This window comes from Pleurodeles waltl, chromosome 4_1 (genome assembly GCF_031143425.1).
Source record: "Pleurodeles waltl isolate 20211129_DDA chromosome 4_1, aPleWal1.hap1.20221129, whole genome shotgun sequence".
Taxonomy (NCBI): domain Eukaryota; kingdom Metazoa; phylum Chordata; class Amphibia; order Caudata; family Salamandridae; genus Pleurodeles; species Pleurodeles waltl.
This window is the reverse complement of record NC_090442.1, coordinates 1,003,056,451-1,003,082,650: the sequence shown is the minus strand read 5'-3', so window position 1 is coordinate 1,003,082,650 and position 26,200 is coordinate 1,003,056,451. Positions and strand designations below refer to the sequence as shown.

Here is a 26,200-nt window from a genome sequence, read left to right as displayed (position 1 = left end):
CCAACCCGTGAAGGAGTCATTCATTGTTATGGTTCTCTGTGGAACTGGGTCTATGAAAGGCTGTTCCTTTAGGGTATTATTGGTGTTCCACCACTTCAGAGAATGGTAGGCTTGACAGCTTACCAATAGTAGATCTCCCCACTGAACCTCCGCTTGAGTCCACTGGTGTGCTATACACTCTTGCAACAGATGCATGTTGAGTCTGGCATGAGGTACTATAGCTAAGGATGAAGTCATCAAACCAAGGAGACGCATGGCGGTTCTCACTGTTATTACACCTGCTGATGAGGTTGGAACTGCAGAATAAGCGCCTGGAAGAATCAAAGCTGAGTGGGACTAAATTATCTCCCGTTGTGAGTCGAGGATTGCTTCCATGTGGAGTTGTATTAGAAGCGGTTGGAGATGGGATTTGGTGGCATTGATAGTAAAGCCTAACTGATGAAGTAGGTTTATTGTGGCCCGAGTGTGTTGGACGCACTTCTGAAGTGTTGTGCTTTTGATGAGCCAATTGTTTAAATATGGAAAGACTTGTATATTTTGTCTGAGCAGGTGGGTGGCTACTACTGCAAGACATTTAATGAAGACCCTGGGAGTGGTTGTGAGCCCAAAGGGGGGCACTTTGAATTGGAAATGAAGCTCAGTTCTTACGAAACTGAGGTATCAGCGATGCACCGGATGAATAGGAACGTGGAAATAGGTGTGCTTCTGGTTAAGTGCAGCCATTAAGTCGCCTTTTTTGCAGTGACAGAATGACATCTTGAAGAGTAACCATGTGATAGTGCTTTGAAAGAATGTATTCGTTGAGGTCCAAGATGGGTCTTAGGGACATGTCCTTCTTGGGAATAAGAAAGTAAAGTCAATGAACTCCTGTGCCTTGCTGGTGTATTGGCACTGGTTCTATGTCCCCTTTTTTGAGGAGTGCCAGATCTTTTTCCTTGAGAAATTGTTGAATTTGAGATGAGACTGTGTTTACGGGGTGGAACGGTTAAGGTGAGGAGTGAGCTCCAGACAATAACCATTTTAGATAATAACCAGCACCCACTGGTCAGAGGTGAAAGGACCCTTCTAAATGGCCCCGACAGGTGTTGTGTGATCGGGGTGGAGTGTGGGGGATGAGGGTTGGCAAGTCAGGGTCTGGTGGTGATGGCTGAGAGTTTGGTGAAACCGCCATTGTCTTTGCAATTGTTGCCCCTATAGTAGCATCTGTAGCATTCCCCAGGGCGAGGTGGTTTGTCCCTGGCGATGCTGGGAGAAGGTGGAGGTCTCAGAGGAGGTGGTCTTACATCCTGCACGATAACAGAAGCGGTGACAGAAGACACTTTGCGAAGGTGCCAGTAAGGCCACCATGGCCTTGCCCATCTCATTATCTTTCTTTATTTTTTTCTAGAAGGGTGTTGACCTGGGGACCAAAAAGGTCGAAGGGAAGAGTCAAGAGATTTTGCTGGATCTCAAGTTTAAAACCTGTTACTCGAAGCCAGGCATGTCTCCAAAGGAGGACACTAGAATTTAAGCCTCTGGCTGTGATGTCTGCAGCATCATGGACACAGCAAATTGTAGTGTTAGACTTACCCGCTTCTTCTGCTCTTCTGGGAGCTGCTGGAGGATCTTCTACATCTCATCCCAATGGGCCTTGTCATAACGGGACAGACCATCAATGGAGTTAGCAATCATTTATTGGTTGGCAGACTGGGCAGCCACCCTCTTACCCGCGGCATCGACTTTTTTGCTCCATTTATCTGGTGGGGGCTCAGAAACCTCCAATGCCTGGGCTTGTGCCTCTTCTTGAGGGTCCCGGGGTCAAAGAGGTCTGGGTGTGTCCTCAGCGCTGTGGCAGGACATCTCGAGGCGCCGAGCTAGGCGTCTTCTTCAACCAAAAGGATTTGCAGGTCTCACAGATAGCCTTCTCAAGTTCAGGGAAGAAGCACAAGTTACACACCTGGTGGAGATTGGTGAGTAGGTACTTGGCATGGCAGCAAGGACAGAATCTGAAGGGTGTCCATTCCATCACAGGATGGAAATGGTGCAGAGGCAATGTAAAATATATGAAGTTTTGATCCAAAGGCTCATGTGGGCAGCGGCCAATTCAAGTTGCCTCGACAAAGTCGACATCAGTGAACAGACAAGGGAGACTGAGACAACCATGACTGAAAACAATACAGACAGTAAAGTCTAGAAAGGATTTAGCAACGAGTGGCGACAAAAGAGCAGAGGTGCACACGTCTGAACCAGACAATGGAAAGAACAAGAGGAGAAAGAAGGAGAGTCACTAACGAGTGACTCAAAAGACTTTCACAGAAGAAAAACAACTTGCACACATCAGAGCCCAACACAAGATGGCAGGATTACGCTAACTATGTGTATATCCAGCCACAAATGCCTCAAACATTTTGGTTGTTGTAGGAAGCAACACATCAAACACACAAAAGTTGATGAGAGGAATGCTTGCAATTTGTTTAACCACTGGCCGGGTCCCCTCTGAACCAGAAAAAAGCAACCCATGCTACACCAAGCGATTGCCAGTGATTAGACAAATTGCAAGCATTGTACTCTCCTAAGTGGCACTGGTATGCTCAGAAGAGGGTCCCAAGCTCAGTGCCATTGGAACCAAGCTGCACCTGGCTGAAGAGTCCATAACTAGGGTCAAACTGGTCCTGGGTTGCTGGTGTTCCAGTTCAGGGAGGACCTGGCCTGGCAGTTCGGGCTGGACTGCTCCCATGAGGAGAAAGGTCAATGCTGATTACCATGTGTCTAGATCCAAATTGAGGTTGCGTGGTGAGCAAAAGAACAATGAGTTGGGATACTATCCCAAGAAATTGCCAGTGATTACACAAACTGAAAGCATTCCTTTAATCATCGTTGGTGTGTTTCATATAGGAAGCAATGCATCATTGTGCAGCAAAACAAATACAGCGCAATACATCAGCAACGTTCTATGCAGCTGCCTCATAAGTGGCGACAAGATGGGGAAGACCTAGTTAAGCTCTGTAATGGCAGCTGAGTTAAAGAGCTTCAGCACAGGATGCATTTACTCCCTGTTCTGTGCAAGTCCAGGAGGTGCCATTTCTCAAACAGGAAGGCATTCACGCATCTAAATGCTCTACATATTGTTTGAATGGACTGAAGTTATGCCCAACTTCTTTTTATTCATTGTTTGAAGCGCTCATCCACTCCACTAGTACCAGACTCCCCAACAAAGGGGCCAAAAGACTTAAGCATCTCTGCAACTGAGCTGATGCCATGATCAACAGTGGCGGCGTCAAGGAAAGGAACAGTATGCCAGTACAGGATCCTTGAGAAGCTTCTCACTGCACCAAGAAGCCATGGGAACAAACAAAAAGGGGAGCACGATCCATGACACTTAACTGTGCACTTTTCAGTACTTGAGGACAAAAAGATCACTATTGGTAAAGATCATAAAACAAATCTAAAGTGAGAAAATTAACTTCTTTGGCCCCAGATCATCTGCTATGTGGTGTGTGTGTCTGCAGAACAGACCTGGTTGAGATGGAATGGACTCAGAAGGAGGGGAGAGAAATGCCTGCCCATGTCGGCTATAGAGGAGCAGCAAACTACACCCTCACAGCATTTGGGACAAAGGTTAAAGTTGAAAATGTTGGGTGGTAGGCTAGAGACAAACAAGAAAAATATATTGGAGTTGAAGGCCAAAATGGGTGATTAAGTTACTAGTGTCAGACCTGAGCACCAGCCAGGAGCAAATGGGAATTCCAGAAAGGAACTACTGCATCGAAGGCGAAGCTGGAGAATATAATCTAAACACTGGAGAATTAGTTCAGAGCATTCACTTTGTGTGTATAGTGATTCCCAGACATTCAAAGTGGGGATAAAGCTAAAGAGATATTTTTGGAAAATTTGGAAACAGAAGTACTATTTGAAGAAAACTTGCAAGCTCGGACGGTGAAAGAGGTAACTTGCCCATCCAAGTTGCCAGAACCCACTAGGGGGTGTTTTAAAAGGAGAACATATTTTAATGAAATCAGGAAACAGCAAAACTATTGTGGTCCTAAGGGCTGTGATGAAGAAGAAATCCGTGCTTTTCAAAGGGAAGATTTTAATATTTATCAGTTGAGGCATGACATTGATAAGGCAGGAAACTTCAAAAGTTCAAATCAGAGACCGCCATCTGATCAAACTGAACTGTGGGACTGACGCAACCCATCTTTTTGTGGAGAACAGTGGGACGATGATGCCATAAATGAGGATTGAATGCTTTATATTTCTCTAAGCTACCAACCAGACTTGACTTTGTAGTGGGATGTCTGAAAGAGTCAATGAGTTTAGGAGGATTGTGGGGAGTTTGATTGTTGGAAACGCATCTTAGAGCAAGCTCATTATTCCAAAAACACTCTACCAGTCCTCCTTCTCGCCTGCAAATATGGGCATTTACCACCGGATGGTCTAGTGAATTAAAGTTAAGCGTTAAAATCTGAGATGGCTTTTGTGAAAGAGCTTATTTTCTCTGCTCAATGAAATGATTATCAACAACAGAGATAAAACTGCATTTTTAGATTTATGAGCACCAGACATAACAGGGATAGCTTGTGTGCACTATTACAGCACATTGATGTTCCCTACTCTAGAAAACACTGCAACACATGCAAAATGTTATCTGAGGGTGGGGTTCTAGAGATTCACACTTCTACCTAAAGCCAAGCCAATGCATTTCGAACATTTTGATGGATAAGCTTAGACTTCCTGGATTTGGGGGGTAGAACTGTAAAATATGGCTTCCCGACCACTGCAGCTAGAAAAAAAGAAGCTCTCAGGGGCCCCTAATCGCAAGATTTTAATGTGTATAAGAGAGCACAGGCAGAGGTTTGTCCATTAACCGCTTCAGACGATCTTCTGTGTCTCCCCTCACCCGCCCCACCTGCCCCTTTGTAACATGAGCGCTCTGACATCACTCTCTCTTTTCCCAACCGGAGCAGGAAGCGGCCTTGTTGCCGCTTCCCACTCCAGTGGGGTAAACGGGCCATGATGTTCGGGAATGCCTCGTTTGAAAGGGAATATTCTCCACTTTCAAGCGAGGCTTTCCTGAACAGTCGAGGGCCAGGCAACCCCCACTAGACATCAGGGATTTCGCGTGTGTGTATGTGTATGTGTGTGTGTGTGTGTGTGTGTGTGTGTGTGTGTGTGGGGGGGGGGGGGGGGGGGGAGGGGGGGGTCTGCGATCTCCCAGGTGTGTAAAAAATAATAAATAAATAAAAAAAAATTGACAGGGGATTACCAGTGAGCAGGGTGACCCCCTGTGGGGGCAATACTTTTTTTTTTTTTTTTTTTTTTTACCAGCTGTATGGTTTCCCTGGGGGCCACTAAAAAATATATAGATCTATATATAGGTATATCTATGTAGATATATCCATCTATATGTAGATAGATATGTCTTTAGATCTATATATATATATATATATATATATATATATATATATATATATATTTAAAAACAGCTTGTAACACTCCGAGCCTAACACTAGATGGGGGACTAATACAGAGCATGTGAATCTGCAGCAGAACATGCCACGAACAGATGTACACTGGGTAAGTGACATTCCGTTCGATGGCATGTGTAGCTGCAGATACACACGCTGTGCATAGACTACAAAGCAGTGTTTTCTCCCATAAAATAGCAGTGGCTAGCCGGTAGAAGTTAAAGTTGTTTGAAATAATGTTCTTAGAACAGCTTGACCTACTGTGGCTTGTTGTTGTGATAATATGTCTGCACAGTAGTGTTTAGGTAATGTATGTGGAGTTGACCATGTAGCTGCTTTACATATTTCAGCCATTGGTATATTCCCTAAAAATGCCATGGTTGCACCTTTCTTTTGTGTAGAATGTGCTTTGGCAGTAACTAAAAGCTGTCTTTTTGCTTTGATATAGCATGTTTGGATGCACCTTACAATCCATCGTGCTAAACCTTGTTTTGATATAGGATTGCCTATATGTGGTTTTTGGAAAGCTACAAATAGTTGTTTAGTCTTTCTAAATGGTTTAGTTCTGTCTATATAGTACATTAAAGCTCTTTCGATGTCTAATGCAGGTAGAGCTCTTTCTGCCACAGAATCTGGCTGGGGAAAGAAGACTGGCAGTTCCACTGTTTGATTAATATGAAGTGGTGATACAACTTTTGGTATAAATTTTGGATTTCTTCTTAGTACAACTTTATGTTTGTGTACTTGGAAGAAAGGTTCCTCAAGAGTAAAGGCTTGGATTTCACTTACTCTTCTTAAAGAAGTAATTGCCACTAGGAAGGCAACTTTCCATGTTAGAAATTGAATTTGACATGAGTGCATTGGCTCAAATGGTGGTCCCATAAGCCTTGTAAGCACTATATTTAGAATTCAAGATGGAACTGGTGGTGGTCTGGGTGGAATGATGCGTTTCAAGCCTTCCATAAAAGCTTTAATGATAGGAACTCTAAATAAAGAGCTATGTTGTATATTTTGTAAATATGCAGAAATTGCACTAAGATGTATTTTTATTGAAGAAAATGCTAAATCAGATTTTTGTAAATGACGTAATTAACATACAATATCTTGTATTGATGCTGTAAGAGGGTCTATATTTTTAGATTTACAGTAATATACAAATATTTTACATTTGTTTGCATAGCACTGTCTAGTAGTGGGTTTTCTTGCTTGTTTATTAACTTCCATACATTCTGACGGGAGTTGTAAATATCCAAACTCTATGACCTCAGGAGCTAACCTGCTAAATTGAATGCTTAGGGATTTGGATGTCTGATTTGACCTCTGTTTTGTGTCAACAGATCTGGTCTGCATGGGAGTTTGGAGTGTGGTACTACCGATAGATCTAGTAATGTTATGTACCACAGCTGACGTGCCCATGTTGGTGCTATGAGTATCACGTGGAGTGAATTTTGACGCAGTTTGTTGACTAGAAATGGAAGGAGTGGGAGAGGGGGAAACGCATACGCAAATATCCCTGACCAATTGATCCATAGAGCATTGCCCTTAGATAGGGGATGTGGGTGTCTGGATGCAAAGTTTTGGCATTTTGTGTTTTCGCTTGTTGCAAACAGGTCTATGTTTGGTGTTCCCCACTTTTGAAAGTACTTTTAAAGTAATCGAGGATGAATCTCCCATTCGTGAGTTTGTTGGTGATATCTGCTGAGGATATCTGCCAACTGATTGCCTATCCCTGAGATGTACTGTGCTAATAGATGAATTTGGTTGTGGACTGCCCATTTCCAAACTGTTTGGGCTAGAGGGACAGTTGGGATGGATGTGTCCCTCCCTGTTTGGTGAGATAACACATGGTTGTCATGTTGTCTGTTTTGATAAGAACAATCTTCAGTGTGAGAGGAGGTTGAAAAGCTTTGAGTGCTAGAAAGACAGCAAATAACTCCAAGTGGTTTATGTGTAGCTGTTTCTGTTTGACATACCATTGTCCTTGAATGTTGTGATTGTTTAGGTGAGCTCCCCAACCAATCATTGATGCGTCCGTTGCAATTATGGTCTGAGGCAGAGGGTCTTGAAATGACCACCCCTTGATTAGATTGGCAGAATTCCACCACTGAAGGGACATATATGTTTGGCGGTCTATCAACACTAAATCTTGGAGTTGAGTGTGTGTGCCTGTGACCATTGTTGTGCAAGGCACTGTTGTAAGGGCTGCATGTTTAGTCTTGCGTGTGGAACAATTGCAATACAGGATGCCATCATTCCAAGAATTTTCATGACAAATCTTACAGTGTATTGTTGATTTGGTTGTATTTGTGGAATTAGATTTTGGAAAGCTTGTATCCTTTGTGTATTTGGATATGCTAGAGCTTGTTGAGTATTTAGTATTGCACCTAAATACGGTTGTATTTGTGCTGGTTGAAGGTGTGATTTTTGGTAGTTTATTGAGAAACCTAGTGTGTGTAAGGTTTGTATTACATAACATGTATGATTTTGGCATTGTGAACGACTGCTTGATTTTATTAGCCAATCGTCTAGAAATGGAAAGACATGTATATTTTGTCTTCATAGGTAGGCTGCCACTACTGCCAAGCACGTTGTGAATATCCTTGGCGCTGTTGTTATTCCAAAGGGTAACACTTTGAACTGGTAGTGTTTTCCCTGAATGGCAAACCTGAGGTATTTTCTGTGGGCAGGATGGATGGGTATGTGAAAATATGCATCCTTGAGGTCTAAGGCTGTCATGAAATCTTGTTTTTGTAGATGGGAGATGACATCCCATAAAGTTACCATGTGAAAATGTTCTGACAGGATGTAAAGATTGAGGGGCCTGAGGTCTAATATTGGCCTGAGGGTGCCATCTTTTTCGGGAATTAAAAAGTATAGTGAATAAACTCCTGTTCCTATCTGAGACTGTGGAACTAACTCTATTGCTTGTTTGAGTAGAAGAGATTGGACCTCTTCTTGTAACAGAATTGTGTGTTCTGTGGTCAGTTTGTGAAACCTTGGTGGAATAGTTGGAGGAGTGTTTATCAATTCTAGGCAATAACTATTGCGGATAATTGATAGCACCCAGTTGTCTGTAGTAATATTTTGCCAATGTATGACGAACTGCTGTAGTCTTTCCCCCACAGGAGAGGTGTGAAGTGGAAGGGAGTGACGGAAGTCACTGTTTTGGGTGTGTTGCAGGCTGCTTAGAGGTCTGGAATTTTCCTCTATTTTTGGAATATTGTCCTCTATATGTGCCTCTAAAACCACCTCGTTGGTACTATGTTTGGTAGGCTAGTTTTGTTTGGGGGGTTGATGCCTCTGAGAGCTGTGGTCTGAAACCACCTCGAAATTGAGGTTTACAAAATTACCCTCTATATGGTGTAGAATAGAGTGCACCCATTGCTTTAGCTGTGTCAGTCTTTTTGTAGCTTTTCTACTGCTGTGTTTACCTCTGGCCCAAAAAGATATATATATTTTTTTTTATAAATCGAAAGGCATGTTTAACACAGCCTGGTGTATTTCTGGCTTGAATCCAGAAGATTAGAGCCATGCATGTCTATGGATAGTGACTGCTGTGTTGACACTCCTTGCAGCGGTATCTGCTGCATCTAGGGCAGATCTTATTTGGTTAAGTGATAACTGGCCCTTCCTCCACTACCTGTTGAGCCCTTTTCTGGTGATCATTGGGGAGATGCTGTATTATATCTCGCATCTCGTCCCAGTGGGCTCTATCAGAACAAAATAGTAGTGCTTGTGGGTTTGCTATCCTCCATTGGTTTGCCGCTTGGGACGCAACCCTTTTCCCCGCAGCATCTGATTTTCTGCTTTCCTTATCAGGAGGGGGTGCATCTCCTGAGGACTGACTATTTGCTCTCTTCCTGGCAGCACTAACCACAGTAGAATCAGGTGGTACCTGATGGGTGATATAATCAGGGGCAGAAGGTGCAGGTTAGTACTTCTTTTCTATTCTAGGTGTTAAAATGCGTGCTTTCACCGGCTCATTAAAAAAGTTGATCTGTATGTTTTACCATGCCTGGGAGCATAGGGAGGCATTGGTACCTATAATGAGTTAAGGATAATGTGTTGAATAAAAAATCCTCTTCTAGTGGTTCTGTATGCATTGTGACCCCATGATAGGCTGCAGCCCTAGCTATGACCTGGTTATATACAGTAGTATCCTCAGGTGAATGGGTTTAAAGGGGTAGCTGGCTGGATCATTGCTTGGGATGGGATGAGGGTCATAAATATTCCCATGGATCAACAGTGTTCTGTTGTGAGTCATATGAATGAGTTGGCAAATGCATTGGTGTAGGGCTGGTGTGAGGAGAGGTAGGCAGGTGCGGAGAATGAGGAGGAGAAGACTGAGGAGGTGCTGACTTTTCTTTCTGATTTGGCACTTTAGCTGGGGGCTGCATAGTGTCCAATTCCTCCAGAAATGCTAGCTTCCTCTTTGTTTTTAAAAGAGGTGCTGTGACAATTATCCTTGTTTCATTATGGATGTGGATCCTGGATTTCCTCTCATCCATAATGTGAAGTATTGGTTCTATTTCTAACTCCTCCTCTGAGGTTTTGTGGCTTTCTGTAAGTCTTTTAGAAAGTCCGTGTTCCTCTGTATATGCCGGCTTTTTCAGCTCCAACGAGTTTTTTTTTCGGGATCAAAAAGGTTGAGGAAGGTCTCGGCTCCGAAACAGTATTTCTTATTTTTGACTCCGAAATTTGGTGTTTACTAGAGTCTGAAACTGAGCTTTTTGTCGACTGAGGTTTTCGGAGGGGTGACCTTTTTCAGTGCCGAAGTGGAGGGTTGGTCACCGACAGTCTTTTTTCGGGCTGAGGCATTGACTTCAGGCAGTGGCGTACTCAAGACCTTTTGTTTTCTCTTTTGTGAGGGTGCAGGGGCAGACGTGCTCACATGCTGGCTGGCTGGCTGTGACAGGTCTGTCTTCCTCAGATTCCTGCTCTGACTCAGAATCTCGGACTGAGACCACTTTCTGCAGTAATTCTTCTTCCTTTACGTCAAAATGTTCTCCACTCTTCGACGCCATTTCGAGCCTTCTTGCTCTTCTGTCTCTTAAAGTCTTTTTCGATCGGAAGGATCGGCAGGCCTCGCTGTTTTCCTGCCGATGGTCAGGAGAAAGGCAGAAGTTTCAAACCAGATGCTAGTCTGTATATGGGTACTTCGTGTGGCACCGAGGGCAGAATCGGAATGGAGTCCAATCCATGAGGCTCTCCACACAGTCGGCTTGAATAGGCCTGAGTTGGGCACGCGTGCCCTGAAGGGCGAACAAAGTTGTTTCCCAATGGTACTGCTGTGTTGATGGAAGAATATTAGTCAGATCGATACAATACCGACAAAAGGAAAGTTTTCAGAATCAAAATCTCGGAGCGAGACAAAACACATCCGAACCCAACGGCGGAAAGAAAACAATCTAACAATGGAGTTGATGCCCATAATCAATGGAACGGAAGAGGAGGAGTCACTTGATTCCGTGACTCAAAAGAAACCTCTTCGAAGAAAAACAACTTGGAGTCCGAGCCCAACACTAGATGGCGGACTAATGCACAGCATGTGTATCTGCAGCTACACATGCAGTCGAACATAATATATATATATATATATAGCGATCACTTTTGTCAACGTGTGTGTGGTTTCCCTGGGGGCTGCGATCGCCCCCCAGGAAAACCACACCCACATGTAAAAGTGATCTCTTTATACATATATTTATGTGGAAAATGTCACTTACTCAGTGTACATCTGTTCGCGGCATGTAGTGCTGCAGATTCACATGCTATGCATAGGTCCGTCCGTCATCTAGAGTTGGGCTCAGAGTGTTACAAGTTGTTTTTCGTCAAAGAAGTATTTTCTCGAATCACGGGATCGAAGGACTCCTCCTTTCGGTAATAGTGAGCATGGGCATCGACTTGTTTGTTTAGGTAATACATGGTGGTCATGTTGTCTGTTTTGATCAAGACATTTTTGTGAATAAGGAGAGGCTGAAAAGCTTTGAGTGCTAGGAAGACAGCTAACAGCTCTAAGTGATTTATGTGTAGCTGTTTGTGTTGAGCATCCCATTGTCCTTGAATGTTGTGATTGTTGAGGTGAGCTCCCCAGCCAATCATTGATGCATCTGTTTTAAGTATGGTCTGAGGCACAGGGTCTTGAAATGGCCGCCCTTTGTTTAGATTTGTGGAATTCCACCACTGAAGGGACATGCATGCTTGGCGGTCTATCTAGATCTTGAAGTTGACCCTGTGCTTGTGACCATTGTTGTGCAAGGCACTGTTCCAAGGGCCGCATGTTTAGTCTTGCATGTGGAACAACTGCAATACACAATGCCATTATGCCTAATACTTTCATGACCAATTTGACAGTGTACTGCTGACCTGTCTGTATTTGTGCCAATAAATTGTGAAATGCTTGTATTCTTTGCGTATTTGGACTTGCAAGCGCTTTTTGAGTATTTGGTATTGCCCCTAAATACTGTTGTATTTGCACAGGTTGTAGTTGTGACTTTTGGTAGTTTATGGAGAACCCTAGCGTGTGCAGGGTTTGTATTACATAATCCATCAAGCTAATCCTTGTTTAGAGATAGGATTTGCTTTATGCGGTTGCTGAAAAGCAACGAAAAACTGTTTAGTTTTTCTAAACTCTTTTGTTCTATCAACACAGTACATTAGAGCTCTTTTAAGGTCAAGAGTATGAAGAGCTCTTTCAGCAGTTGAGTCTGGCTGTAGGAAGAACTGGCAATTCCACTGTTTGGTTGATGTGAAAAGGAGAAACTACTTTTTGCAAAGATTTTGGATTTGTCCTAAGTACTACTTGGAAAAATGGTTCCTCCAGAGTGAATGCTTGTATTTCACTAACTCTTCTTAATGAAGTAATTGCTACTAAGAAAGCAACTTTTCAAGTTAAAAATTGAATATCACATGAATGCAAGGGCTCAAATGGCAGTGCCATTAATCTTGTGAGTACAATATTCAGATTCTAAGCAGGAACTGGTGGGGTTCTTGGTGGAATAATACGCTTAAGTCCTTCCATAAAGGCTTTAATTACAGGGACTCTAAAGACAGAAGTATGTTGTATAGTTTGTAAGTATGCTGATATAGCAGTAAGATTAATTTTAATCGAGGAAAAAGCTAAATTGTTTTTTTTGTAGATGAAGCAGGTAGCATACAATATCTTGTATGGATGCTTTAAATCGGTCTATATTTTTGGGCTGACAGTAGTAAACAAAAATATTCCACTTGTTAGCATAGCATTGCCTAGTTATAGGTTAGCATGCCTGTTTTAGAACACCATACATTCTAATGGAAGGTGTAAGTATCCAAATTCTATGACTTCAGGAGCCAAATCGCTAAGTTGAGAACACTGGGAATGGGATGCCAGATTTTACCTTTGTTCTGTGTCAACAAATCTGGCCTGTTTGCGATGAGGTACTACTGACAGATCTAGGAGTTTTGTGCACCAATGTTGTCGTGCCCACGTGTGGGCTAGGAGTATCATGGTGAGAGAGGTGTGACGCAGTTCTTTGACCAGAAATGAACGGGAGAGAGGGAAGAAGCGTAAGCAAATATCCCTGACCAGGTGATCCACAGAGCATTGCCTTTGGACAGAGGGTGTGGGTTTCTGGATGCTAAGTTTTGGCATTTTGCATTTTCGCTAGTTGCGAATAGGTCTATGTCTGGTGTTTCCCACATTTGAAAGTACTGCTGAAGCACCGGAGAGTGAATTTCCCATTTGTGTGTCTTTTGCTGCGTCCTGCTTAAGAGGTCCGCTAGCTGATTGTGTATCCCTGGGATGTATTCCGCTAGCAAGTAAATGTGATTGTGAATTGCCCATTTCCATATGGTTTGGGCTAGAAGGGACAGTTGAGATGAATGTGCTCCTCCTTGTTTCTTCAGATAATACATTGTTGTCATATTGTCTGTTTATATCAAGACTGTTTTGTGCCTTGTTGGATGACTGCTGCTCAAGCCCTAACTCAGGTTATAGAGGACATCTCCTATGTAGGATCAGAGACTGAGACAGCAGATAGTGAGACAGCATCTGAGGGATAGGACAATGGTGCAGACTCTGGGAGTGATTTTTCTTTCGGAGGAGTCCCATTCAATAACTCCTCTTCCAGTGATTATGAGGGAGGTGATGAAGACAGTCTTGCTGTCCCTTCACAAGTACAGTCTGTGCAGCGGGACAATAGTGGGTTAGCCCAACCCAGAGAGCAGGTGCATGCGGCGGCAAGCAGAGAGAGAGAGAGTGCTCTCTTGGGAGCTCCCCATTTAGTTCAGCTCCAAATTCCACTGCACAAATCGTATTGTGGCGACATCAAAATTATCTATCACAAAACAACCTGGTTTTGTAAGGCAGGCACCTGCTTTTTTGGTCCTGGGCTCGGCGGCCATATAGGGAAACCTGCCAAACCCAGACATTTCTGGAAACTAGACATCCGGGGGAAGTCCACAGAGGTGTAACTTGTGTGGATTCCCCAAAGTTTTCTTACCTAGAATACCCTGCAAAGCTGAAATGTTGGAGAAAAAAAATTCTATTTTCTCATCCTTTTCTGTCACACAAACTACAGGAATATGCTGGGATCCACAAAATTCCTACCACCCAGTGTTTCCCCATCCTGATACAACACTACCCCCACTTGAGTGCCTGTACCTAGGGCCTGCGTCAGGAATGGATCACTCCAGGGTCAATAGTTGCCCTCATGTAAGGACCAACATTGACCGTTGTGTGATCTATTCCTGACACGGGCACTAGGCCTACCCACACAAGTGAAGTACCATTTTTATCAGGAGACTTGGGCACTGCTGGTTGAAAGGAAATTTGTGGCTCCTCTAAGATTCCAGAACTTTCTATCACCGAAATGCGAGGAAAAAATGTTTTTTGTTGCCAAACATTGAGGTTTGCGAAGGATTCTCTATAACAGAACCTGGTGAAGGCGCCACAAGATACCCCATCCTGGGTTCCCCTAGGTGTCTAGTTTAAAAAAAAATGCACAGGTTTGGTAGGTTTTCCTAGGTGCCGGCTGAGCTAGAGACCAAAATCCACAGCTAGGCCATTTCCAAAAAACACGTCAGTTTTCAATGTAAACATTTGATGTGTCCATGTAGCGTTTTGGGGCTTTTCCTGTCGTGGGCACTAGGCCTAACAACACAAGTGAGGTACCATTTTTATCGGGAGACTTGGGGGAATGATGGGAGGAAGGAAATTTGTGGCTCCTCTCAGATTCCAGAACTTTCCATCACCGAAATGTGAGGAAAAAGTGTTTTGTTTTTGTTTGCCAAATTGAGGTTTACAAAGGATTTTGGGTAACAGAACCTGGTGATAGCCCCACAAGTCAACCCATCCTGGATTCCCCTAGGTGTCTTGTTTTCAAAAATGCACGTTTAGTAGGTTTCCCTAGGTGCCGGCTGAGCTAGAGGCCAAAGACCACAGCTAGGCACTTTCCAAAAAGTAGGCCTACCCACACAAGTGAGGTACAATTTTTATCGGGAGACTTGGGGGAACACAGAATAGCAGAACAATTGTTATTGCCCCTGGTCTTTCGCTACATTTTTTCCTTCAAAATGTAAGACAGTGTGTAAAAAAGAAGTCTATTTGAGAAATGCTCTGTAATTCACATGCTAGTATGGGGAGACCAGAATTCAGAGATGTGCAAATAACCACTGCTCCTCAACACCTTACCTTGTGCCCATTTTGGAACTACGAAGGTTTCCTTGATATTTATTTTTCAGTCTTTATACTTCACCAAATGAATTGCTGTATACCAGCATACAATGAAAACCCATTGCAAGGTGCAACTCCTTTATTGGCTCTGGGTACCTATGGCTCTTGATGAACCTACAAGCCCTATATATCCCCGCAACCAGAAGAGTCCAATAGACGTAGCGGTATATTGCTTTAAAAAATCTGCCATAGCTGGAAAAAGTTATAGAAGAAAACATGGCTGGAAATGGCACTACTTTTTTACCTCAATTTCAATATATTTTTATTTTAGCTGTTACTTTCTGTAGCAAAAACCTTGAAGGATCTACACAAATGACCCCTTGCTGAATTTAGAATTTTGTCAAATTTTCTGAAATATTTAGATGTCCGGGATCCAGATTTGGTTTTACACCCATTTCCGTCACTAACTGGCAGGAGGCTGAAAGCACAAAATAATAGTAAAAATGGGGTATGTCCCAGTAAAATGCCAAAGTTGCGTTGAAACATTTGGGTTTCTGATTCAAATCTACCTGTTCCTGAAAGCTGGGAAGATGGTGATTCTAGCACTGCAACCCTTTGATGATGCCATTTTCCGGGAAGAAACCACATGCTTTCTTCAGCGCCCCTTTTTCTGAATTGTTTTTAGCTGTATTTTGGCTAATTTCTTGGACTCCTCCAGGGGAATCCACAAACTCTGAGTACCTTTAGAATCTCTAGGATGTTGGGGGAAAAAAAAAAAGACACACATTTGGTGTGGATAGCTTATGTGAGAAAAAAGTTATGAAGGCCTAAGCGCGAACTACCCCAAATATCCAAAAGAGAGCTCAGCACTTGGGGGGGTGGGACTTTAGGAAATGCCCAGCACCTAGGGGGTTAACAGATGAGTGCTGGGCCATACAGTGAATAGTGCACAATGAAGCCTTTAAAATAATTCTAGTAGAAACAGTTGTGCAAGAAATGCAGAAAGTGTTTGCAGAGATATATTCCCATGTAGCCAGAATAAGAAAAGCTTGTGGCACTCTGCACAAAGAGTGGCAGCCTCAGAGCCTCAGGTGTAACACGTTTCAGTCTTGATTCCATCTTGATTCGATTATCACAGTCACAACAGCATGCAATGATTTATTAAAACAAGGAAGTGCTACAAGATGGGAAAAAGCAAGAAAAGTAAATTGAAACATAAGGCTTGGCCACCATCCAGTTTTAATGCCAGATATTAAGCTTTCTTAAGCGTGGAACAACATTTTTCAACTTCATGCGGCCAGAAGGGACAATCCATAGTCCTCACTCCCACAAATCATGATTGCCTTTTACTTACTTAAGTTAGAACCAGAGATAACAAAGACCTGTACCTCCACTAACCTAAAATGGAAGCTCCATGCAATCATACAAGTTCCATATTCACTAGTAGGAGAGTCTCGGTATTGGTCTCCATGTAGAAACAGAAGCCACAAATCTACACTGGATACACCAAGGGCGCAACAGAGATGTTAAAAACTGCTGTGTTTGAGTAGAAACTCCACAGAAACGTAATACGATGGGTGACTAAAGCGGAGGAACAGTAACGGTGAGAGAGAGTTAATAAAACTGGAGGTTTGACCAACATATTACCGGCTCGCTTCCATTTCTGGCTACATGCTATTGATTATTGGAAAGAGTCTCACCGGGATCAACAAAACAACTCACCAGAAGGCTGCAGGCCATTCGGAACTCCGCAGCCAGAATCGCTTTCAACCTTCTATGTCACACTCACATCACACCATACCTTCAAGAGCTCCAACAGCTACCCATACCCAAACGAGCACAGTTCAAAATTTGCACCCACACTTTCAAGGCACTACACAACACTGGCCCAGCATACCTCAAAAACCACATCTGCTTTCACAAACCTTCCAGACAGCTCCACTCGTCCGGACTCCTAATCGCACAGATTGCATAAAAAAAAAAAAAACAGACCCAGCAATCAAGCTTTCTAAATTGCTCTTAAAGTGTGTAACAACATGCCACTACACGCAAGATCCTCCTCTTCACTTCTCAAGAAGCTGAAGACCTAGCTTTTCTAGACGTTCCGCTAGGTCTTAGGTTTGTCAAGTCTCACATCTGTTAAGTGCCAGGATACCCTCTAGGGCGAGTGGCTTCTGCAAATCTGCACATCACACAAATGAAGCAGATAAAACAATGCCATGAAAACAAGTGAAGTCTGGAAGGCATGCTTCAAAATGAATGTAAAAGACTAAATTCAGATGAATTACTCTGTCAACAATATAGGTAGAGCAGTAAGAAAACAAATTAAGTTACAAGGCCCTCCCCCCTTAAGGAGGCAGGAAATTCTATGTGAAGCATCACTGAGCTTTGCCCAGTCATTTCAAAAGAAAGATAAGGTGTGAAAACGTTGGTAGGGAAACAAAGGAGCTAAAACTGTTGTTAAGTAAGGCATGTTCTGGTGGGGAGGGAGATACTACGAAACCGGAAGAAGGTCCAGCATGAAGCAGCACTTTGTGATGATGTAGGAGATGAACCGTGGAAAGCTCTACTGAGGAAAAGTTCATCAAATTGTGAAAGCATCAAGTCTAACATCACTTTCAACAACTCAACAAGTTGACATGCAATGGAGCATAAAGAGGGAGCTCATCAAGAATAGGTTTGTTCTCCTACTCTTTCCGGCTCCCTCCATTCCAAACACCAACATTTTTACGAACCTGTCAATATGAGCATTCCTGCCGACATTTCACTTTATCACTTAATGCTTGCAACCCGCTTCAGTCCCCACCATTTTGTCATTCTCCTCCCCAATATTTTCTCTTACTGATTACTTTTCCTTTTTTAATATCTGAACCTGTTGGAATGTTTGTGCCCCACAAAACCTTACGCTATTCTTCGCAGTGGGGGAAAAAAGGGAATGTACTTACCCGTAATAACTGATTTGGTATCAGTGCCTTCCTAATCCTTCTGAAATCCTGCTCGGGATCCGCAATTATTTATCTGGCTGACCGTTTGATAGCAAGGAACATAAGCTATTGTAACTAAAACTTCAGAAATCATAATGCCGATTTCTCTCACTTCTGTTTTCACAGAACTAATATAACCTGTGAAACCACATACATCCATATCAATAATGCTAAAATGAAATCTGAAAGTTAGCCAAACACTGATTTTTAACACAAAACAGCATGGTATATTTTGGTGGAGGCAAATGTTAAACACCAGCAAATGTAATTCATCAAGAAGCTGCCTGGTATCAATGTGACCTGAATCAGTCCTAATATACTAGTTTTGTTTTTAGAAAGAAAAAAAAAAAAAAAATTCACCTCGTTCATTTTACAATGTGATTTTACTTACAATTATTGGTAATGTCCTTGACTCTCTATAAGCGTGCATATAGCCGAGATAAAGGACAAGTGCACCAATGCAGTAAAGGAATACAAAGACAGCAACAGTAACATAAAACTCCGCCGAAGATGAGAAGTCGCCAGTTAGGTGAAACCTGTCCCACGTAGTGTTGCAAAACGGCACCTCTGATTTAGCCAGGACAACAGTATTCAACCTAAAAAGATAATAAAAAGGGGAATCCTATTAAACATTTTTTTAAAACAACTGTTTCATTTCTCTGAGAAGGAAACCGCATTAAACTTTCAGGATGTTTTCTTTTTTCACATAAGAGATACACGCTTAGAAGCGAGTGAACGAGAGAACTATTTGAATGCTAAATAAAATAAAGCTGATGAATACGGAAAAAGACAATTCAAATGAATACCTTCCACAAAATGCAAACTTGTAGTTATCTCTAAAGATAAAGGCCTTCATTATGAGTCTGGTATGTGGTGGAGGGCACCTGCCAAACTCTTACTGCCATCTGACCGTCAGTGTGTCCAGAACACCGCTGGCCCTATTACAAGTTTCCCGCTGGGCTTGCGGGCGAAAACAGGGTTTCTGCCCACTGGTCCAGCGGGAAACAGGGCCTTAATGCATGCAGCACCACCCTGTTGGATTACAACCACCGAGACCGCCAGGCTGTCGGCAACCTGACTGTGTCGGAGGTTCGACCGTGGTGGCTCTGCCACGGTCAATGTGGAGGCCGGAACGCTGCTTTGGCGGCGGTCCGAACTCCACCACGGCCCTGACAGTCTCATGACGGCCAGGGTCATAATGACCACCAGAATCTGTTACCTAGGAATGCAAAACTCACCCACATAATTTGATGTCGGAATCACACTATTTAATGCACATCACAATTATATTTTAGTATCACAGTTCAAACCACCTGGGGATACCTGGATAGTCAGTGATGACGTTCATAACAATAAATCTGCAGGCTCACATAGTAAGACTTTAAACCAATTTTGGTAGTCAATAAAACACTAACGGGACACAGGGAGGACAAACGAAGTTAGATACATTTTACAGAGAAATGGTTACTTACTTTATAGTCCTTGATTTCTATGTTTTTTTTTCGTACAAGTTGTAAGAAACTGGGTTACTGGTTGAGGGGGGTAAAACCCTTCTCAAGCAGCCACCACAACCCGTCAAGGTGAAGTCGAAAGAAAACCCTAAATTAACCTGTTCTTAACCCTCAAATAGCTTGGCACAGAGCAGTCAAGCTTAACTCAGGAACAATGTGTAAAATACATCTGCAACACTTCAAACAGTATCACACTGAAAAACACACCACAAAAGGATCCCCCAGCAGTTTAGACAAACAGAATCGTTTTTAAATAAATAAAACAGGACCAAAACAACTAAAATCTAAATAGTAGAAACAGCGATATTTAGTTTCAAAGAATTTTGGAAAAACTGTGCCCAAACTGTGTATATCTGGTCATGCACCAGGACAAAGTCACAAGTTCAGGCTAACCATGATGGAGCGTGAGCTGGCTACAGGGACCCAGTTAAGCCTGCTGAACAGAATACCTTAAATCCCGGCTTGCGGAGCGTAGAGAGGATCTGTCTCACAGCCGAAGCGATGGAAGCGATGACTGTTCCGAGATGCAGCGAAGCTGTGGTGCAAGGTCCTGCGTCATCAAGGAGGAGGTGTGCAGTCTGGGTGAAAAGATGGTTCCAAGGAGCTGCTAAGCTGTGATACATAGTCTGGTGTCATCATCGAGGCTGCCGTCAATGAGGGATGCGAGAGACTACGTTGAGGATGCACTGTGTTGTGGCGATTCTAATGCAGCAACAAGCTGCAATGTGATACGGGTTTTAGCAGTGGTTTCAATCCACACAGTAGTGGTGAGGCATCTGTTCTGATCAGGGCTGCGCCGCACAGCGGACGGGAGATGTGTCACTTCCACTGGATCCACAGAGGCTGGCAGAGCACTTTAAACCCATTTGAAAAAAATCCAGGATAAGGGTGGAACCACTTGGCAGGGTAGACTCAAAGATGGCGGAGTCCAGGTGCTGGGTCATGGTTGTTCGAGCCTTCTGCCCCTGAGGCTTAAGTCAGAAGGCCAGCCATCTAGCCACTGGAGTCATTATGGGATTCATGCAGGTCCAGTCCTTCCCACCCAGGCAAAAGGATAGCAAGGCAGTAGTCCAGCAGGGTAGCAGTCTGGCAGAGAGGCAGTCCTTTAAATTCAGTTAAGCCTTTAAAGTGGGGGAAAAGCTTCTAGAGGTTTTCCTTTGAAGTCCTCAGGCATCCTGACTCCCCTGTCCTGGCTCCAGACTAACTATAAGGGGTATGCAATAATTTGTGTGGTGGTAGGGCACAGCCAATTCATGTGTAAGTGGGACTGTGCCCAGCTGCTCCCTCCCATCCTGCCAGTGATGGCCCAATTAGGCACACCTAAGATCCCTATTAGGTGTAGCAGTCCAGGAGGAATACACAAAGCTCAACTGTAAACTACACCCAGTCATGTGAGCCAGGTACAGGCTACAAGCACTAAATGTCTAAGACCGGAAATTACCAACTTTCTAAAAGTGGCAATTTCTAAATTGTGATAGCATAGCTTAGGATTTTTCATTACAATTCAAAAGACACCAAACATGAACTGGTTACCTACTACCATTTGGAAATTACAGCTTACTAAATGTAATAAGGTAGCTCCAATGTTAGTTTCTGGGAGAGGTAGGCCTTGGAGTAGTGAAAAACTAATTTAAGCGTTTTCACTACCAGGACATGTAAGTACATGTCCAACCTTTTTTATTTTCTTTTAAATACAATGCGCATTGCCCTCTGGGCTGTCCAGGGTCTTCCCTAAGGGTGAAATATGTATTAAAAAGCAAGGTTTGGGTCTGCCAAAATGTTTATTTTGCCAGGCAGAAATGATAGTTTGAAACAGCGCACACAGACTGTAATGGCAAGCCTGAGACCTGTAGAGGGCTACTTTAGTGGGTGGCACAATCAGTGCTGCAGGCCTGCTCCTCTGCTAGTAAAAAATACTTAACACTTCCACACTTTAGGATGTGTCCGCTTGGCTTGAAAAAATGTCACAGTGCTTCCTTTATTAAAGAAACCTGATCTAAATGGATCGGTGCCTGATAATGTCCATCCTATCTCACTCCTAGTGATCAGCATTTGATCCTTCAAAAAACATATCTATCGTCAACTGTCCAAATATCTCAAACTGAATAACCTTCTTCACAGGTTTCAAATGGGCTCTCACCCAGCACAGTACTGAACTGCCCTCTTGGGGATAACAGAATTTAAAAGCAATTTTAATAGAGAAAGTACAGCTCTGCTGATTCTTTTATACCTGAGAGCACCCTTCGAAATTATTTTTCACTCTGTGCTGCTGAGAAGACTGACAGTTATTCGAAATATTGCTCTGTTGTGGTTTCGCTCATTTTTACAGAATCAAGCTTTTCAAGTGGTCTCAAAACATTGCGTGTCTTCTGTTTTTTTCCTTGAGCCCTAAATTTAGTAACATCGATGCCTGCCCTTTGGTGAACACAGAAAAAGCCTATGACCCTAATCTGCTTTCATATACTGATGATACAGATCAAGGTCTTTAAACTCACTGAATGCTTCTGCACCATCTAGTCTGAGCATGTGTTTGACAGAGGGCACACACTGAATGGGAAGAAACTGTCTAAAGCTTAATGGCAACAAGAAGAAAAAGATAGCCGGTGGGAATCAGCCCAATCGTTGTGGACCGCAACAGCGGCTTACAGATCTCTGGTCTTTTCCTTCTGTGAATTGAGTAGTTAAAGATTTAAGCTTCAGGCTTGGCAAAAACTGATTATGGACTTCCAAATTGACAAAGTAGCTGCAGAATACTATGGCTTACTAAGAAGTTTAAGGAAGATCCTCTAGCCATTGTCAGTTACTTCTCAGAGGAACATAGTCGAGACTCTAATCATTTCACACCTCAATTATGACAAGATTTTATATTTAGGAGCCACTACGTTTGCTGTGAAAAGACTTCAGAGTGTCCAGAATGCAGCAGCTTATTTACTTTGAAGTTTGAGTCGGTCTTATTGCATCTCCGGAAGCTTCAATGGCATCCTACTGATAAGAGAATCACCTTCAGAGCTCTCTGCTCTAGGCATAAAGCCATCACAAGAACATTTGATTTCTAAGATAGTTGATTCATCCTCATCTACCAGAACGACTTCTGCTTTTTCGGGGAGGATGCAGTGTCAAAATCTGGCTGTCCTTCCCTCTGCTCAAATTAGCTAGACAAGGGGGGCGTTCTATTGTCTTTCTAGGACCTAAGCTTTCAAACTGTCTTCTACCTAGCTGCAACTCTAACCCTTGTCTCAGAAGTTTTTACATGATTCCCACTGTTTCAGTAGCCATGCACTTCATAAATTAAATAAAAAAATAGATGTCTCTGATCACTTTCGGGGGTGAAGGGCAATATTGTAGAAGGGGCACTGCTTTGAATTATTTTTAGATCCAGTCTGGCACCTTGAGATAGTCACAAGGTGAGGAATCTGCATTTAAAAGTATCCTTCAGAAGTAATATTTACATCCTTCAGTAAATTATGTCACAATAATAACCTGTGGAATTCTGTTCATGGGGTGGCAGTTATTAATTAATGGATTCATTTTATTTTGACACAACATGGTCAATAAAGCTTACATACCTGCATAACCTCTAATGATATGGCTTTAGCCAGGGACAATCTGCTTTCTACTCCAAGAACATCTTAGCCACTTTTGCTCCAATGTTTTTTTTAACATGGTCTTCTGAGATAACATGTTACGCTTCAGTACTGAACTGCAGACAGCCACCCTGGTGACTTTTCCTCATGTGTGGGTTTCCTGGTCTATGAAGCCTGAAATGATACTTTGATACTATGATATGCTACTTGATTCAGCTCCAGTTATTTTGGAACTTCTCCATAATGTCTTCCTATTGGCAGCCACACATGAAAAAAAGAAGTATGTGGTAATGCTCAGAATTGCCAGCGAACACCTCAAATGGTGGTGAAATAGATTGACAACTTTCAATATTATTTTTGACTGACAGAATCAGAACTTAAAGCACTAGTCACTTAGCACAGAGAAACTGGTTGGAACTCTTCTGTGCTGAAGCTGCATTGGTATTTATGTCTAAGTATCACTCCTAGGAGACAGAGTATTATAAATGGGTGGGAAACGTGGACTAAAGTATGATTTGCATTAATAGCTCAATCACCAAAGCTACGCTTAACTGTTTTCTTGGCAGAAGGTCTTAACTGTCATAAAGCTCAACTGCTAAAGCCATTGGGCTGTTCTACACAGTCGGCTCTGTGTGGCAGTTGTTAGCTAGGGACATCAAAGAACAAAACTATTTATTGGGCATGAAACATCCAAGAACACACAATGAGAACCATGGCAGCTATTGTGACACTTGCTATTTCGAAGGCAGACAAGGCCTTGTGTGATGCTACATTTGAGTATGTGCAAGTGATTATGCAGACATCATAAGCCAGATTAGTAAGTATCCTGTTGCATTAGCATCCTGGTCTTTTAGATGTCCCAATTTGTAAACTATTTTACCACTGAGTAATTGAGTCTATTGGATAGCCAACGTTCAAATTCTTCAATGTGCTTTTTAGAGAGACAGCAATAAGCCATTATTCTAAGCCATTCAACTTTATTGGGTTCAAAGGGCAATGACAGACATACAATGTAGGTATGCCCATACCTTAGCAAAATGTTTTTCGGTATCAGCAGCCTGTAGCACACACTACTTACATCAAAACTCTACAAATGCACTATAGCAACAGTCCTGCATAACCAGCGGTGGGCATGGGACAATGCTATACTAAATAAGGTGTGCTAGGGTCCTTGGGTGTGAATTCCTCAATGTTCTCAAGTCTGAGGACAGGTCTTGAGCTGCATTTGACCGTTGTTAAACAATTCTAGCAACCAATAACATCGCCTCAGTCCAGGTCAAGATTCAATAGAACAAAGGGATTGTTTTGTACTTCTTCTGACTCCTGGAACTGTGTTAGGCTAAAATACTTTGTAGAGATTCGAGATAGCGCACGCCTTTGGGAGGCAGGTGGAAGAGATGATTAGTCATTAGTTTCTGCAAGAAACGTGGTTGCATAATACATTCTCTCATCTAGAATTTGAAGTCTTCCAAGTAACAGGGTCACAGGCCTCTTCCTTTCAACGCCTAAGTGGAGAACTTGCATAGTTTTTATGGTCCAATAACAGGAAGAGACCACATTCTTACAACAAATGTTCAAGTGTTGGTAGCAATACACTTGTTTTTCAAAATGTTTATCAGCATCCTAAAAATGTTTCGGGTGAATAGGTGACTTAAACATGATCTCTGCCACTGTGTCCTTCAACTCCTTTATTTACGCACTTCTTGAGTAATATCAGATGATTTTAACTATCAATGAAGAGATCTCAGATTTGCACAACGTTCAAGACAGTTACTGGAATATTCCAATCAATAGTATGCCTACAACGAGTGCAGATACATTTGGAGAAAGGTTACCTGCTGCTTCGTTCAAATGGAAGTTTAAAGCAATCCATTAACAATACTCGTCTGACAACAAATCAAATGAACCTGGCACAGCACGGTAATGAATTACACTTAATGAGCTGAATACTTTTTGATGGTGTTGGACGCTGAAACCAAAAACTATTTTTGTTGGCAAACACTCTCCTGCCTTTAAATACCACTGTGCAGAGGTCTTCATGCTCCAAGTTTAAATCAATCATTTGAAATAGATTAACTTCACTAAATATACCATCTGGCAGCTTGATGAACATGTATTACAGTCTCTTACTTCTTACAAGTCGATGGAAGGGAGTTTTTAAAACAACTTCACTTTGCTATGTTTAATTAGCTATTTGATGTTTTCTTTATATACATTACACTGTTTCCTCAATTCTTCTCTAAAGGAAGAAAGTTGGTTCTCAGCTGGACTTAAGATTCAAAAACTAGACCTAAACATTACCTTATATAAACTGCCAAAAATCCTTCAGAGGCAATGAATTAAACCCATAGTATTTAGGACCGACTATATATATATAAAAGGTAGCTTGACAAGCCAAACAACACTAGGATGAGCATACATGGTCAGACTTTTTCAGGTCTGTAAGGCAAATGACTCTAGAAAAAGTTGAAAATTGATCAATGGCTTAGAAAATCAACGCCCCCTCTTTGTTCTGCTATCCTCTTCAGAATTAACCAATGCTAACCTGTAAGTAATTTAATTTGACTGTAACTTGGTTATTCATTCAGGAGACAAACCCTATCCCTATCACAACACATCTAATATCATGCTATATCACAGATCAACTTATCAAATTGATTAAGGAAGAGAGATCTCTCGCTGAACAGAGATCAAACAGGGGACCAAAGTTTATATTTAAGGCAGACCCTCTGCTTTGGGCTTCACTTTTAAAAAAATATATCTTTATTGATTTTAATTGCAAAGCAGCAGGGGACTCTAGAGTGCCAGAAGCAAGATGGCTGCATTCTAGTGCGGCTCAGGGGACAATGAAGCAAAAACACTCACTATCCTTACAATGACTGCCGATCTACCTTCGGAACGGGGCATGTCAAGCAGGGTGCTGAGGGGTCTCCCCAGATGTCTGAAATAACCCTGAGCAATCAATAAAGGTGACAATCCGACCCTTGAAGGGATCTCTGCACATGGTCCTGCAACGTGGAAAAAG

General features: G+C 42.5%; 1 protein-coding gene across 1 annotated transcript in view; it reads right to left on the bottom strand.

Annotated features, from left to right (window-relative positions):
* Positions 1–26,200, bottom strand: part of SYPL1 (synaptophysin like 1) — a 212,490-nt gene that overhangs the window by 63,971 nt on the left and 122,319 nt on the right. Inside the window, exon 4 of the mRNA XM_069229850.1 lies at positions 18,472–18,676. Within this exon, the coding sequence (XP_069085951.1) occupies positions 18,472–18,676 (205 nt within the window). The remainder of the gene's footprint in view (positions 1–18,471; positions 18,677–26,200) is intronic.